The 16,590-nt window shown below is 41.9% G+C and overlaps 1 protein-coding gene across 46 annotated transcripts in view; it reads left to right on the top strand.

Moving 5' to 3' along the window:
- LOC117426789 (leucine-rich repeat flightless-interacting protein 2) overlaps window positions 1–16,590 on the top strand; it is a 63,339-nt gene that overhangs the window by 29,493 nt on the left and 17,256 nt on the right. For 7 of the 46 annotated variants that reach the window (XM_059033988.1, XM_059033991.1, XM_059033956.1 and 4 more), the window contains 13 exons: window positions 483–515; window positions 1,793–1,843; window positions 2,268–2,324; window positions 2,630–2,689; window positions 5,219–5,305; window positions 5,991–6,035; window positions 8,109–8,174; window positions 8,977–9,054; window positions 10,941–11,051; window positions 13,681–13,716; window positions 14,024–14,149; window positions 15,108–15,179; window positions 16,389–16,559. In XM_059033988.1, coding sequence (XP_058889971.1) covers window positions 483–515; window positions 1,793–1,843; window positions 2,268–2,324; window positions 2,630–2,689; window positions 5,219–5,305; window positions 5,991–6,035; window positions 8,109–8,174; window positions 8,977–9,054; window positions 10,941–11,051; window positions 13,681–13,716; window positions 14,024–14,149; window positions 15,108–15,179; window positions 16,389–16,559 — 993 coding nt within the window. Of the gene's footprint in view, window positions 1–482; window positions 516–1,792; window positions 1,844–2,267; window positions 2,325–2,629; window positions 2,690–5,218; window positions 5,306–5,990; window positions 6,036–8,108; window positions 8,175–8,976; window positions 9,055–10,940; window positions 11,052–12,220; window positions 13,261–13,680; window positions 13,717–14,023; window positions 14,150–15,107; window positions 15,180–16,388; window positions 16,560–16,590 lie in introns of those variants that run through there. The other 39 variants (XM_059033993.1, XM_059033962.1, XM_059033968.1 and 36 more) reach the window with 27 other exon arrangements.

Here is a 16,590-nt window from a genome sequence, read left to right as displayed (position 1 = left end):
AAAGGAGCCGTCCACATTTGCAGTCTCCTGCCTGCAGCTCTGTAGGAGTAGCCAAGGCCCTGCTCCATACAGAACACTGCCAATGTTTCTGTGTTAGCTGTGTTAGCCAATGTTAGCTGTGAAGAAAAAGTTTGGCTTGCAGTGAAACTGTGTGTTGGATGTTGATTTCTTAGTGGACAGTTTTTACGATTTTTATAAAGGCACAGATTTCCATTGTGGTCCCAGTTTACCGTTAAATGAAAATGATCCAGCTAAGCAGTAATGTAATTGTCTCACCAAATGTTTGCTGCTTGTACCTTCTGATCTACACAATTCTATCCAATCTTCATAATAATTCATGGACTCCCTTCAGCGCTAAATGATCTTCCTCTGCAGTGCAAACACAATGAAATGCTGCCAGTCACTTGTTTCAGTGCTACTGTGACCCCTCTGATCTGGAGAGGTTGCTTGACATTGCTCTTGTGTGTTTGCTCCCTGAACAGTCAGACTTCGACAGCGCTGCTGCCTATGGAGGGGTGAGGCTGAGCCCGGTAGCTTGCACTGTGTGCTGTTTTTAATGTTGAAGTGTTGTGCACAACCCCAAGTAGTCACAGCCAAGCCTTTGTGTGGTAATGAGGTCTTATTGAGGCTGTTGGATCACGGTGGTGTGTTTCACAGTGTGTGGTGGGAGGTGCTCTTACTAACAATGGCACAGGGATCCCAGGCAGGTGTGCATATGTGGGTGTTTTGTGTTGGGAATCGGATGCTTTGTTTTAAGCGAGACAAATAAATACAGGTACTTGTTGAATGTACATTATGACACTTGTTAAATGCATGAAAAAAGCCCTGTAACACAAAACGTTTCTTTAACAAATATATAAGGTATGTTTGTTGATTTAAGGAGTTAAAAAATATACCTGTTGTAGTAAGGTCTGTGACCGAGTTTACACAGAGTGTAGGTCAAACTTCCAGTAAGATTATTATTATTATTATTATTATTATTATTATTATTATTATTATTATTATTATTATTTATTTTTTATTTTTATTTTATAGAGAATGACAGGCATTTTTTACCTTTTTATAAGGAAACAAGAAAAAACAGTAGACATAGTGCCTGCTCCAGCTGTCTCTAAAGTCCACTGTGAACCTGGGGTGATAGCTGCATCATTCTTATACCTGCCTGTTTATACTCCAGCGCATCTCTTTACTCCTTGCATGTTTGTGTGCGTAGTGTAGACTCAGCAACCTATATCCTCCTGGTACAAATCTAGTAACTCAGCCATTATGCTTTTGAAAAAAAGGCTATATAAATACTGTGAATCTATATCCCATTTATAACTATCCCTGTTTGTTCTCTTTAGGAACAGAAGTGTTAATGTAGAAATTAATTAAAATTAAATTATACATTGAGACATATTTTAAAACAGTGAGGGCAAAGGAATAAAACAATTGAACAGTAAAAAAAAAAAAAAAAAACTATCAAGGATCAGTTAAATTACTGTTCCAAATAGTTCCTCCCAAGTTTGTCATTGAAATAATTGTATTCCTCAAAGAAAACTTGCCTTTGCATTTCAAAGAAGGACCCTGCTTTTACCAACCTAAAGTTGTACAAAACTATAGAAATTGAGCAAAAGTAAAGTGTGCATTGCATGTCATCAATGCTATTTTATGATCAGTTATGCAAACCCTAAAAGGATTCCCGTATAATTGAATTGTCCGACCCTGTCTGCATGCCTCTTGTGTTCTTCCGTTCTGCATGCTGCTGCCATGGTCCCCCACCTCATGCCCCTCTTGCTCCATTCCACCACAGGCTGGCTCACCCAAGGACAGGCCCAAGAAGAAGAAGAAGAGTTCTAAAGCTGTATGTAGTGGCTCAGTATTGATTGGGTCTTCATTTTCAAATGTGGGCTAGGATTTACAATATGAAGCATGTATTCCTGTGTAGAAAAAAATACTATGATCAGTGTTTGTTGTACAAATGGATCTCTTTGGTCCAACTTCAGACCAACTGCTCCTATACACATAAGTAGCATAAGCTAGATCAGTCAAAGTATGGCAAAGATGGCAGTACTGCTTACTAACATAAAGACCCTTCAGCTGATTTAGCCTCTGATACATACGTCTGTGGCTGCCAGCTAGAACCAAAGGGCAGTTTCTGAACTTGGATCAAAGCAGTATTTGTGTATAATCCAGAGATCAGAAGCACGCAAAGGATTGGCATGGCTCTTAAGATCTGTTTTTGATTTGATGCCTTATTTGCTGCTGTTTATTTTCTTTCTTGACAGACCAATGGTTTTGATGAAGGGTACCACGGATCTTCTCAGAGTAGAAAGTCTAGTAGGGTTAGTACCAAGATCATCAGTCCCTCATCAGTAGAAAGTCTAGTAGGGTTAGTACCAAGCTCATCAGTCCCTCATCAGTAGAAAGTCTAGTAGGGTTAGTACCAAGCTCATCAGTCCCTTTCTCAAAACAGCGTTTTGCACTTCCACCAGTACAGTACAAAAACACCTTTGCAGCAAACTGGCAGACACTCTAGACGTGTACTTTGCACTTAAAGCACTTCTCAGCCTGTGCTGTCTTTTGATAAAGAGCGATGGTGAACTCGGGATCTCTCTTCATTAAATATGTTGTTTTATTTCATATGTAGAGCTCAAGGCACAGCGATGAGAGTAGGAGATCCCAGTCATCCAGACAGGAGCAGCTACTGGTTTGTTTATTCTTGTTTTCTCACAGAGCTGGGGGTGTGGCTTTGGCATCTAACCTCAACTAACTCTTTTCATTCAGAGGTAGGGCTGTCATGTTTAAAATGTGTACAGCAGACGCTCCAGTATCGTTTACTTGTACTAAACGTTTAGACATTCACTGAACTAAACTTGGTGAATTGATTCTGCTGTCAGGGAAATATTCAAGTCAGGGAACTCATTTATAAATATAATCAATCTATGTGTAACATCCGGATGCAGATTGGATTGTAGACTATAGCTAGAACTGGCGGTAGGCAGTCCTAGTTTGATGTTGGAAAGAGATGAAATTGTGTTTTATAGGCTTGTTCCATGGTACAGATAGACGCATTGCATATGTGTAAAAAGTTTGTATACATAGTGTATTTACAGACGTTCCTGAACGTGGGAGCCCTGCCGTCAAATAAAAGTTTTAGTAAGGTAGCAGTTATTGGTATCTGTAAATAATGACATCAAACAATCAGGTTTGTAACATGTTGTTTGGAGCCATCTGGTGGACAAATCTGGTAAAGCGGTTCTTCTGTTGTACAGAGGAAGTTGTAAAAAACAAATCTGTACTAACACTCTACTACCATGCACAGCGTTCTGTAGGTGGGTTTGTTGGAGGTGACTTCACAAAGTGTGTTGTGAAAACAAGGTGCCTGTTTCATTGATTTATGATGCCCCAGTGTGTGTTCCTGCATCACATGCTGTACCAAGTGCTTCTGGTGCTATCTTTTAAACAACTATTAACCAAGGCAGACCTTCCTTAACCTGTACTAGACTTGAAGATAGGTGTAGAACATAAGAACATAAGAACATAAGAAGACTGCAGATTGATGGCAACTAAATGAATTGGTTCTGATTACAGTATGTAAGAAAAATAGCTGGAGGTTAAGGGATTGAAGATATCAAATTGATGCCTGAATCTTGCATCCCTATCAGTCCCAAGTGCATGCATTTCTAGTTTACAATGAGAAATGAGGTTCCTTTATTCAAAGGGAATAGCTGCTTTGTTTCTGCAGGAACTTGTCTTGGACTGAAACCTCTGGTAATGAAGATCCCGCTCTGTGTATTGTGTTTCAGCAGCACATTACAGGAGAGTCGGCTATTTATAACTCACAGGCACACGGAGCCTATGTCCAGTCCCTTGCATATGGTTATAATTATGGTTCTGGAGACAATCTTTTATATGAAGGTTGGGAAACGACAAAAAAAGAAAAATTACGCAGGCACCTGGATGCTCTGGAAACTTCAAAAGACATTTTGTATAAACAACTTTGGCCTTGGTTTCTTCTGACTCGGGTTTAATGTTTCCCAGAAGTGGTGCCGGGATAACCGTATTACCGAAACGCCTGTGAACTCTGGCAGTGTTAGGACACTGTGTTGGGTAATCAGTGGGCTCTGGCAGTGTTAGGACACTGTGTAGGGTAATCGGTGGGCTCTGGCAGTGTTAGGACACTGTGTAGGGTAATCGGTGGGCTCTGGCAGTGTTAGGACACTGTGTAGGGTAATCAGGGCTCTGGCAGTGTTAGGACACTGTGTAGGGTAATCGGTGGGCTCTGGCAGTGTTAGGACACTGTGTAGGGTAATCAGGGCTCTGGCAGTGTTAGGACACTGTGTAGGGTAATCAGTGGGCTCTGGCAGTGTTAGGACACTGTGTAGGGTAATCGTTGGGCTCTGGCAGTGTTAGGACACTGTGTAGGGTAATCGGTGGGCTCTGGCAGTGTTAGGACACTGTGTAGGGTAATCAGGGCTCTGGCAGTGTTAGGACACTGTGTAGGGTAATCAGTGGGCTCTGGCAGTGTTAGGACACTGTGTAGGGTAATTGGTGGGCTCTGGCAGTGTTAGGACACTGTGTAGGGTAATCGGTGGGCTCTGGCAGTGTTAGGACACTGTGTAGGGTAATCGGTGGGCTCTGGCAGTGTTAGGACACTGTGTAGGGTAATCGGTGGGCTCTGGCAGTGTTAGGACACTGTAGGGTAATCGGTGGGCTCTGGCAGTGTTAGGACACTGTGTAGGGTAATCAGGGCTCTGGCAGTGTTGGGACACTGTGTAGGGTAATCGGTGGGCTCTGGCAGTGTTAGGACACTGTGTAGGGTAATCGGTGGGCTCTGGCAGTGTTAGGACACTGTTAGGTAATCAGGGCTCTGGCAGTGTTAGGACACTGTGTAGGGTAATCAGGGCTCTGGCAGTGTTAGGACACTGTGTAGGGTAATCAGGGCTCTGGCAGTGTTAGGACACTGTGTAGGGTAATCGGTGGGCTCTGGCAGTGTTAGGACACTGTGTAGGGTAATCAGGGCTCTGGCAGTGTTAGGACACTGTGTAGGGTAATCAGGGCTCTGGCAGTGTTAGGACACTGTGTAGGGTTATTGGTTTGATTAATAAATAAACCCAGGTTAGTATATATGCTTCTAATTTCCCTGAATGTTTTCTAGTGCTATTGAACTGGGTGCTTCGTCGTGTCGTGCAGCTTCTCTCGCTCACCTCATTCTGACTCTTCCTCACCTCCACAGGGGAATCACTACTCCTCGGACCTGTACAGTAACAGCGGCCTCTCCTCCTCCTCCAGGCCCCAGTCTTCAGCTCAAAATGGAACGCGGGTCTGTCTGTCTCTCTTTCGCTTGCTCACTCACACACTAATTCTCAATCTCTCTCTCTCTCTCTCTCTCTCTCTCTCTCTCTTTCTCTCTGTCTCTTGTCTGCTAGTAATTAGGGTTTTGCTTTATTGTAATGGAACATATTTGTGTGTTTTTTTATTGATAACATACTTATAACTTACCGTTTCTTTTTGTGGCCTATTTTTTAAAAATCTTTCTGAACTGCATTTTTACGGCTGTGCAGCAGTAGCCAGGGCAGGCTCTGAATTACCTCAGGATGCTCGGACTATCTGGAGCACACTAATTCAGAATCTGCCCTGCCTACTGCTGCCAGATTGAATCGTAGAAATACAGTATTCACCAAAAACCGTATAAAAACCGTCTTTTTATACAATATCTACGTGTGTGTGGATGCATGCTGTGTACTGTACTTTGGCTAATATATTGTGTGGTGCCTGTTATAAGATGGTTCTTTACCAATACCCATTCTTGCTACATCCACTTTTAGAGTTGGGGACACACACCGTGTATGGTCTTTGAGTTAACTGTACTGAGTAAAATCAACAATGCATGCGTAGGGCAGGTCAGTCAGCCCAAGGTATATTGTTCTACAGCTGCAGATTCACAACTATTGATGGCTTGTTGATTCCTGTTTTTTGTGTGTTTTGTTGTTTTTGTTTCTCCATAGCCTTCCATGCTTTGTAGCGATGCCCTTCCGCCTCGGAGCCTCAGGGTTTGTGTTTCAGATTAATAGCCGTTGCAAACAAGCACCTCACATGAGCACACTGAATGTCAATGTCACTGTTCCTTCTCTGGATTCCTGTGTTTGTTTTGGACCTTTATATTTATAGGTTTCACTTAATGGAGTCTATTTTAGGGCAGCAGTGTGGAGTAGTGGGTAGGGCTCTGGACTCTTGACCAGAGGGTTATGGGTTCAATCCCCAGTGGGGGACACTGCTGTTGTACCCTTGAGCAAGGTACTTTACCTAGATTGCTCCCATAAAAACCCAACTGTATAAATTTGTAATTGTATGTAAAAATAATGTGATATCTGTATAATGTGAAATAATGTATAATGTGATATCTTGTAACAATTGTAAGTCGCCCTGGATAAGGGCGTCTGCTAAGAAATAAATAATAATAATAATAATAATAATAATAATTTTAATTAACTAAACAGCAGAGGGTCTAAATACTGCCTCTCTCTAACCCACTTTTTCCTACTGCTTTGTATCCAATGTGGACCTCCTTATTAACATCACTAAATACAATCCTATGTGATAAAAAGAGTGATGGACATTTTATTTTAGATCCGCCCATATTAAGATCATTGAAATATACCTAAAGTGTACACAGAACACTACAGATATGCTGAACACACTCCCTGTCCATCAGTGAATGGGTAGTTCAGGACACTGGCTATCCATGGTTCTCCTGGGTCACCACTCTGCTCCAGAGAGATTCGATCAGATCCTGGGATTCATTGCACAGCATGAGCTGTAATACGTTAAATGGCCAGCAGGGGGAATTGATGTATATACCTATTGCAAACCACTCGGTTAATCATGTTCCGAGCAGTCCATTTGCTTTGATGGATGCCCATTGAAGGCAAAGGGTCTTGAAGACTCAGGTTAACACTTTCAGGCAACCTATTCAAATATGAAGACTTTGGTTATTTTGTAGGACATCTGCTTAGGGCCCTGTTCTTGGATGATTAAAAGTATTGATTGTCCTTGGATTCAAGTCTGGAGTTTTATTTTATCTTTACTCCAATCTGTTAGAAATCCACCTTCCTTCCTAGTTCCACCCAGAACTAACAGTAGGTAAATACACTAATGCCTCCTTCTGGATACAGTAACCCTTCACGATAGTGAATAGAATAAGCCCACAATAGTGGCGTCTGAGCCCAGTTGATGATGAAGAGTAGATGGGTCGAGTTACTAGAAAAGCAGTTTATGTTATTTTATGGTATTTGTTACCGATATTTCACTATTATTCGTGGGTTGTCTGGTATGACCTATCTACAGGTGGATGTTGTGTGCTGGTGGTATTGCTGCATGGATGTGTTGCCATCTCTTTTCTGTCTGGGTTTTGCAGTGCTGTTCTGTGGTTTGTCCATGTTTCACTCTTTGTGCCCGTGTCTCTCTTTGATCTTGTGCAGGAGGGAAGAAGGTTTGGGATGAAACGGGTGTCTATTTTACAATACACGTAATGACTAGGCTAATGTTGGTATTACTAGTCCCTGCAGATCTGTGTTTACCAAGGAAAAGACTGGCATGGGTCCAGTATCCTAGAGTATGGCTCTTCTACATTGAATCCAGATCTAAATGTAAAGTATACCATCAGGCTAGCCTAAATGAGCCTGTTTGGAGATCTGGTTTTCTGTTTGCAGTATTGCGTGAATAAGCTAGTCATTTAAAGTAAAACTTGATCTAGCAACAATTGGGAGCCATTACATCTACATCTCAATTTATGTTTAAATTCGTACATGTATAAATCAGACCTAACAATCAGTATTGCAACATACTGTAAACCCCCCTTGGATCATATCCAAACTTTTATATCATATCCCCTTTTAATCGCAAGACCTCTCCTCTCTTCTCTCTTGGCGTTACTCCTTTTGCATGCTTCCTGCCAGGTTACGTCTCTCTGCAAAGGTTTGTCTGTTGCCGTTGGTCCGGAGCCCTGCACTGCGGACCCTGCCTGCCCCCTGTTCCACGTGGTCCTGTGTGTGGACCCTGCCTGCCCCCTGTTCCACGTGGTCCTGTTGCTCACTCTGACGCACTCTGGTTTCTCTTGTCTGTAGGGCTCCCTGTACGAGGAGAGTGTGCACAGCGGGACACGCCGCTTTAGTGCCCCTAGCTCTCGAGCTGTAAGAACTCTTTCTTCATGCGTTTCCAGCTGCCTGCCTTTGGCTTGTCCTGTGTGAACCTTTTCTTTTGCCAGTGCAATATGATTTTTGAAGAGCTCACATGTAAACCCATCTTGGTGACATGTACAGCAGAACTTCATAGTGATGAACCCTGAAGAGGATAATGTTTGAAATGTTTTGAGGTTCTATTGCATGTGAATTTTAGATTCTGGTTTTTAATACAGGTTTTTAAAGAAATTAAGAGCTCATGTTTAATACTTCTCCACAGTACTCCTTTTCACACAGTCATGCATGTGTCGGAGCTCAGTTTTAATTCTGACATGGTGATAAGTGACTGGTGTGTTTGTTACTTTGTCTATTTTTGCATTTGGTGCTCTTCATTTGGCAATGATTTTAAGTATGTTGTTTACAAGTTCTGATTGACTAACACTTTGAGCTGCTCGGTGATTCACTAGACACTAACGGAAGAGTTCTCAAAGTCTGCAATTCAGTTCATACTCCACGCTAACCTGTATCAATTTATGTCTCGAAAAGCTGGTACAGTAATAGCTTTACCACCCTGACCAAAGCAAAACAAATAGTTAACTCCTTATAGTAAGAGAGGGAGTTACATGTTTCCCACCAGAAGAATAAAGATAAAGTTTGTGACTAGGACCTTTTTCCACTTATCTCTTGTGTTGGTTTCCATGTAAGCTAATAGGAGTTTCTGTACCTTACCTGCTGCTGTCCTTGCTAATGTCTCTCTCTCTCTCTCTTGGTCTCTCTCTTCTTTCTCTTGGGCTCTCTCTGGCTCTCCACGCAGCCCTCGGAGTACAGTGGTTTCCCGGGCTCCAGCTCCCGTGCTTCCTCCCGGGCAAGCTCGGCCCGCGCCAGCCCCGTGGTGAGCACTCACAGGCAGTCCAGACCAAACTCCGGACCAGAGCCTGGGCAATGGGCAGTATTGTAGGCCTGGCTTCCCTGTGTCCAGTCCAAAAGGGACCATGCCAGTACAGAACATAGCACGGGGATGGAAACAAAACTCCCATTGCATAGCCGTTTGATCCATTCCTGGTTTTACTGTGTTTAATAAGACACAACTGAGCTTGTTACCTACACAGATACTGTGGCTAATCAAGCATGTTGTAAAACCTGGAATGGATGAAACTGCTGTGCAATAGGAGTCTCATTTCCATCCCTGTGGCATTGTGAATCTGGAAAGGAATATACAGTAGGTTGGCAGCCAGTGTTTCAGCTGGGTCTTTTTCAGCAACATTTGAAAATAAGCATTGTCTGGCAGTCTGGCTGGCTTTCCTTACTGGGCTATACAGCCTGAACACTGACTGCTACCATGTTTTTTTTTTTTTTTTTTTTTTTTCTTTTACAACTTTGTTTAGGCAGCACCCCACCTAGGACCGATCTCAGTATATTTCATTGTTCCAGCCATGATGCACAAAAAAAGAAGAAGGAATTAGACTGCATTTCACATGCACTGGAAAGCCACGCACATTTGAAATGCACACTGTGTTTAGGATCAGACCGGAACAAAAGCCTGTTTATACAGTGCCTGTTTGGAATAGGGTTTTGTTTGGTGTGTGGGAGGAAGAATCACCTGCGGTAGTTTGAATGGGAAAATAGCAGTGCAACACTAGCTGTGTGTGATGAGACAGGTACCCCACCTAGGCTTACTGCATCGCCACTACAGTGATAATAATACCTGCTGCCCAGAGATAGGGATGCAACCTAATTTGTGAGGCAAATCCGTCTTGTTGGGCCTGTTTGCAAGGTAAGGCTGCATTCTGAACATACTATATTGAACGATACTTACTGTAATGTTTTTAGTTGTGAAAAATAGACCTGGGAGGCAATGGATGTGTAGTTATCATGTGTCAACTTGTATAATAACATACTCCAAGAAGTATTGAAAATCTGGAGGGGCAGAGGATACAGAAGTTTAAGGAATGAGAGTGCTCGGATAAGACCAAAACAGAGGCTGTTCCACTTGTGTATCTATCTGTCTATGGGATATCAAGGGGGAAGTTTTAATACCTCTGGTTGTTCAATAGGATCGAACCTTTATACTTAAAATTCCAAATGCATGTTCATGTTGTAAAACTAGAAGTAAATATAACTACCTACTTGCTTTTCTTTATCTTGATATGTATCTTCTTTTTTAATATTTGACATTTTCACCAGAACACAGGTTTATACAAGTGGATCTATTTAATTGACGTAGGTGGTGGCAAATCACAATTCTGTAGCCATTTAAATAATAAGTCACGTTGGGTCCTATTGCTGATATTTAAACAGTGGCTATTTGGATCAGTTGAATAGACCCCAATTTGTTCTACTTGAACACCCCTGAACCTTTTAAAGGGGATTCCATTTTGCAGTAACTGCTTTTGCATTCATCTATTTTTCTACTTTGACCGATATGTGTGGTTTCTATAGAGGATGCAGCAGCTTCCTGTGACCTTGTTTTAAGTTTTTGAGCAAAACTACTTATCCATCGCACTACCCTCTGGACAAAATGTGGCGAAAACCAGCACAGTTCGGTTCAGCAATTTTATATATTTTTTCATAAAACTTGGTACATGCAGTATAGTACCAAAAATATCACTATTATTAATTACGTAAATTCCGTTATGGAAAAAAGGGCACACTATTTGTGAAATCACTGTCTATTGGGACGCAAAGTTAAGCTTAAAGGGAAAGTGTGTTTGGCCACAGCATGTTTGTCTTGCGGCCAGCGGTTCCTCGGGTTGAGCTGTTCTGCGTTCCCCTTCCCAGTTGTTGGAGGACTCCAGCTCCATAGCAGGATTCCTGCGCAGCACGGCTCACAGCAGCAGCAGCAGTGTGCGGAGTGACCTGGATGACGTCACCATTCCTGACTTCCCGGACGTGAGCAGTGGGGTGTTGGGGAGTGTGGTCCAGGGGGGACGTGGCCTGACAGCAGCATGTCTATGTGGTGACCTGACATAATAAACATGTGCAGTTTGCTGCGAGCTAAGAATTAAACCCTACTGGACTCGTTGACTGCGTTTGACACCTCAGATACAGAAGAGTAAGATTTCTGTTGTCTGACTTTTCGTTTTTGGTTTGCTTGTTGTTTTTTGAATTGGGACAAACTTGTATCTTCTAATCTGTTTTGCAAACGTTTTAGAACGAAATAAAAAGAAATTGCTGTTTAAAAATAGATTACTAGAACTGCAGAGAACAGCGCATACGCTTGCCAGCGTTTTCTCCTTGCCAGAAAAATACTTTTAATTTAAATAAACAAGTAAAAGCTAAACAGTGCAGTTGAAAGTGCTGCTGTCTTGTCTGTGGCGCCTTGCTTGGCACTGCTTGAATTGCTTGTTATTTTCCAGTCTATGACTATCTGCCAATTTTGGAAATAGTGTTGGTTGAACCCAAATATATGGAGTGAAACTAGTCAATTTGAAGCACTTTAGTCAAAGACCATGTGTTGAACATGCACAGCTGAAGTATGGAGGCATAATAAAAAATACCTGAAAGCCCTGAGGGCTGCAGAACATAAATATCAGCTGTTAAATAATTTACAGTAGCACCTTGATTCTTTAACCCAGTGCTTGTTTATTTCATATTGTAGTCTTGCGGAACAATGCAGACTATGTACAGTAGGTGGATTAAGGTTTCTGTTGGCTGTTATTTGCAAGAGGTATAGCCAAACGTTGTGTAGACTGCATTGCCGTTGAGTTAGGATTGCTACACATTAAAAAGTCTAATAAGATTGATTAGTTCCCCCATTATTTATTTTTTTCAGTGCATTGTCGTTACCTCCCCCTGCTGGTGAAGAGCAGTATAATATAACTGAGTTGTATGTGCAACACATTCAGGAAAGCAAGAGTTTGTATTTACATTAAATTCAGGAGGGAAACTACTAGCAGAAATGTAAACATAGAAACAACAAAGGGGTCAAAAGGGGTCATTGTGAAAGACCCCTGACTGAGCCCCCCCCCCCGCGACCTCCGTGGACAGAGAGGAAAGACTTCTGCTTCCTTGCTTTGCTGCCCCACCCCCGAAAGGGGCACGAAGGGGTACCTTCTTGTTGAAAGGAAATGCATAACATGCATGCACACAATCACAACATGATGCCTTGTATTGACACCCTGGCACCCTATGTATTTTACACATTTGTACATGTATTTAGGGAATACGTATGCTACTCAGATCCCACAGATTTTTATTTTTGTTGGGAATTCAATCTGGTTTGGATCGTTTTGTTCCTTTTTAGGCTGTCAGTGCCGTCCGTCACTTGCTCGGCAAATAAGAAAAACAGCTATGAAAAAAACAGGGTAAAACTCTATCACTTTACTGAATTCAAAGGCTTGAAACAAATTAACACACATAAACAGCTGTATATATGCCTCAGTAAAGACTTGTGAAGTCACAATGCCTATTTTAAACCGTTCCCTCAATAACGATTCTCTTATGAAGTCACAATAACTATTTTAAATCATTCCTTCAATTCCTAGACAGTAAGATAACTTTGGCATGAACACACATGGTAAATATGTCAAACTCGCTGTCTCTGATAACAAACACTTTGCTAAGTGAGATCAGATGTTTGAATTTCGGGGGATTCAGAGTGGAACACTTTTCAGATCAGCATTTTTAAAGAATAGCATCACTTTGTTTTTGTTGTTGTTGAGTAATTAAACCAATTGATTTGTTCATTCTGCTGTGTCTCAAAGTCCTAATGATAAACAGTGCACAGGAATGCGGATTTCCAAAACCTGGAAAATAGCGCACTCTGTTGGACCGAAGCTGGTATTGCAATTGCTGAGGTTTAATTGCTCTTGATTTAATGAATGAACATACCACTATATACTGTAAGCAATGAAGCGTTTGTTATTTTGTTTAGTGTTGAAGCTTGCTGACTGCAATGCTAAGTGGATTAATGTCATTCAGCAAAATTGTAATTCTTTGGAAAGAACTGGGACCAGGATATAGGTCAGTTTTAAGGAGCTTTGGTGTTTTTTTGTAGGAAAGCTTATAGCACAAGCCTGCGATGTGTCTAATCTGCAAGGGCCTTTAGTCCTGCACATTTAATAATAAACTGGTATAGAAAGATTTCAATGCAAAGATGGTGAGTTGTAAAGCTTGGTATTTGGTGAGGATCAAAGCTGTTTTCTGGAGTACTGTATAGAAGAGCAGATACCTGTAGAAATCCTTCTACCCCTAACCCTTATTGCACAGTCTGTGTTGGGCATGCTGTTTATGTGGGAAGCAGTGTTCTCAGGGGTGCAGTGGTGGCAGTCTAGTCTTTATACAGGTGGCTGCTGAGGAGCCAGTCTAGAGGGAGGATGGGACTTGCATTTTAATATTTGTATTTAATCTTTTTTTTTTTTTTTTGTTACTTCAGATATGGAAATAAGAAGATAAGAAATGCAAAAGTCCCTAATATCACAGTGGCTTGTCGTTTCCTTGTGTGCGTGCATGTGTGTGTGTGTGTGTGTGCGTGTGTGTGCACTATTCTAACAAGATGTCCTTCTGTATCTGTGCGTAGGTTGAAGAAAGACCGGAGAGGGACTTTGCCGAAAAGGTTGGTTTCACAGTTATTCGTCCTTTAAAATAAGTTTATGTGGGTTTGAAATATCAAAGTTATCATATCAGATGCATTGTAAAATAATTAGCTATATTGAGGCTACAGGGGAGCCTGATTCTTTAAAAGTTGAAGAGAATATACACAAGATGAAAAAGATATTGATTAAAACAACTCTAAATATATTCACGCCCATACCAAGTTTGGGTGGTTGTTTCATATTGAAGTCCTCCGCACCAGAAGGAACAATGACTTCACTATACCGCGGTGCAGACATGCTGTATCAGTAATCATTGTTGCTTTGCAGGGATCCCGCAGCGCTTCCACCCTATCGGCTGCGACTCTTGCCTCTTTGGGCGGGTCTTCCTCCCGGAGAGGAAGTGGAGACACCTCGATCTCGGCCGATACAGAAGCCTCGATCCGAGAGATTAAGGTGAGCCAGTCCACATGTTGGACCCTCTTCCCCCACCCTTCAAAAAGAACAGCAGAATAAAAGCACAGTGAAATCTGTCCCTCATTCAGACACCACCACACGTTGTCTTGGATCTTTGGGTTTTATTCCATTAGAATCGCTTTATATTACTGTAGATGCTTGTGACAACTCCCTGAGGCCACCCTTAAAAAATAAATAAATAACACTGGTTTGCTGTTGGAAGGTTAGCAGATTTACCCCCTGAAATCTACAAAGTAAAAATTATATATTAAACTCTACCAGTTTTAACATGGTCTCTTGGGCCACTGTGCCATCTTCCAGATGAGGATTCAAGCAGCTAAATGTTCCAGGATCAGATGACCTTGTGGACTTGTCTGACTTGCATTAGTACCTAACACCTATCCGAGCCAGGGTACTGGTTTGTTTTGGCAACAAGCATAGATGAGAACAATAGATGCATCTGGAAACTGTGTGGTAAATGGATAATTCCATAGCTGAGAAAGTGTAATGAGAGTGTATGAAAGCGTGGTCTGTGAAAGACCGGGGGACCGCAGATGTGGAGTCTGAAAACATCTGTCTCGATATTGTGGGGTTCCAAGGCAGTTCAGAATGGGATTGCCTCTGTCATGGGAAACCGTAGCGCAGGTAACAGAGTTTTTTTTAAATTTTTGTTGGAAATTCAATCTGGTTTGGATTGTTTTTTTTTTCCTTTTTAGGCTGTCAGTGCTGTCTGTCACTTACTATGCAAATAATAAGAAAAACAGCCATAAAAATAATAGGGAAAAACTCTATTCAGTTTACTGAATTCAAAGGCTTGAAATACATTAGCACACATAGTGAGAGTCTGCTGCCTATGGGACGCTGGGGTCCTCCAATATGCCTGAGTAACGTTGCTTCCCCATCCCACTCCCGTGCGTCCGTTCACGCCAGTTCTCAACCCCCTTGCTTCTCACTTCAGGATATTCATGAGCTAAAGGACCAGATTCAGGATGTGGAGAGCAGATACATGCAGGGGCTCAAAGAAATGAAGGTACTTAGCGAGTGTGAAGTGGAAACCTAACCCATTCATCTCCCACAATTAACATGCATGTTATTCTCTTTGTTGAAGTGTTGGGTGTTTTTTTTAAATTTTATTGCTTTAACCTATTTACAGGTATCAAACCGAGCATGTTTTACTGAAAGCAGAAACTGTTTTCCGTGAAGCTTTGAAAAACAACTTGTGTATGGTGCTTTTATTTATCTTTTTGTACATAATAAACACATACAGTAGATTATATCATACATAAACAACCTTCCAAATGTAATAACAAAATTGAATAGTATTTTTTTGTAGCAATAAATATTATTATTACCAGTTAAAAAAGAAAAAAAGACCAGTAACCTGTTCATTCACAGCGTTTAAGGTATTAACAATTAACAGTGCAGTGTCTCATGGTTTTCACAGAATGTAGACAAGGAAATATGCAATGAACTCCTTCCTCCAGCTTCATCTGCTGGTGAATCCAGGATATCAAGGGTTAATGTGAATCCCAGGTTGTCAGCTCACCTAGTACAGTTAATTACATCTCTGTTTTCAGTGTGTGCTATAGGAAAGGAGCGTGCACAGCAGGTAACTAACTGCAAATGAACATGCAATTCAAACAGCTGTCATTTATTTTGAAGTGTTTTAAGCAGGTTGTAGTAACTGTTCAACTCAAACTGACCTGGTGTGCAGCAAGCTTGACCTACGTAGGGACGTGTCCATTTAAAACAATTTCAGAGAGTCAGCTATGTAACTATTAAAAGTGCTTTGGATCAGGGTCCCCGAGTGGCTCATCCAGTTAAAGCGCTGCCGCAGGGAGCGCAGGATGAGTCACACAGCTTGGATGGCGCCAGTTTGCATCCGGGCAGCGTAAAGAGGCCAAACTGTGCTGTGCTGTGTGGGGACTCGTGGCGGTGAGGAGAAAAAACATAATTGAACTGGTCACTCCAAAAAAAAAATAATAATAAAAAGTGCTTTGGATAAGTATGTAAATACTGTTGAGTGAACTAATTGTTTGAATGCATGTAGTGAAGCCAACTTCTGATAACATCTTATAAAACAAAAAAAAAGCATATAATAATTCTAATCAATACTGGCCACGCACCTGTTTCTAGAGATTTTGAACAGAGTGGTCTAAAGTTCTGCGCACTTCCAATGTTGAAGGTTTTTGTGGACTGGGTAGGGATTCTGCTGACCGGGAGTCTCCATTTCCCTCAGGACTCCCTGGCCGAGGTCGAGGAGAAGTACAGGAAGGCCATGGTGTCCAACGCCCAGCTGGACAACGAGAAGTCCAACTTCATGTTCCAGGTGGACACCATGAAGGACTCTCTGATGGAGCTGGAGGAGCAGCTGGCTGAGACAAGGAGAGAGTTAGACGAGAAGGTTAAGGTGAGGGGGTGAGGGGGTGAGTGAGCATCGA

The sequence above is a fragment of the Acipenser ruthenus genome, chromosome 11 (genome assembly GCF_902713425.1).
Source record: "Acipenser ruthenus chromosome 11, fAciRut3.2 maternal haplotype, whole genome shotgun sequence".
Lineage (NCBI taxonomy): Eukaryota > Metazoa > Chordata > Actinopteri > Acipenseriformes > Acipenseridae > Acipenser > Acipenser ruthenus.
The sequence above is the reverse complement of the archived record's forward strand: the minus strand, read 5'-3'. Positions and strand labels throughout refer to the sequence as shown.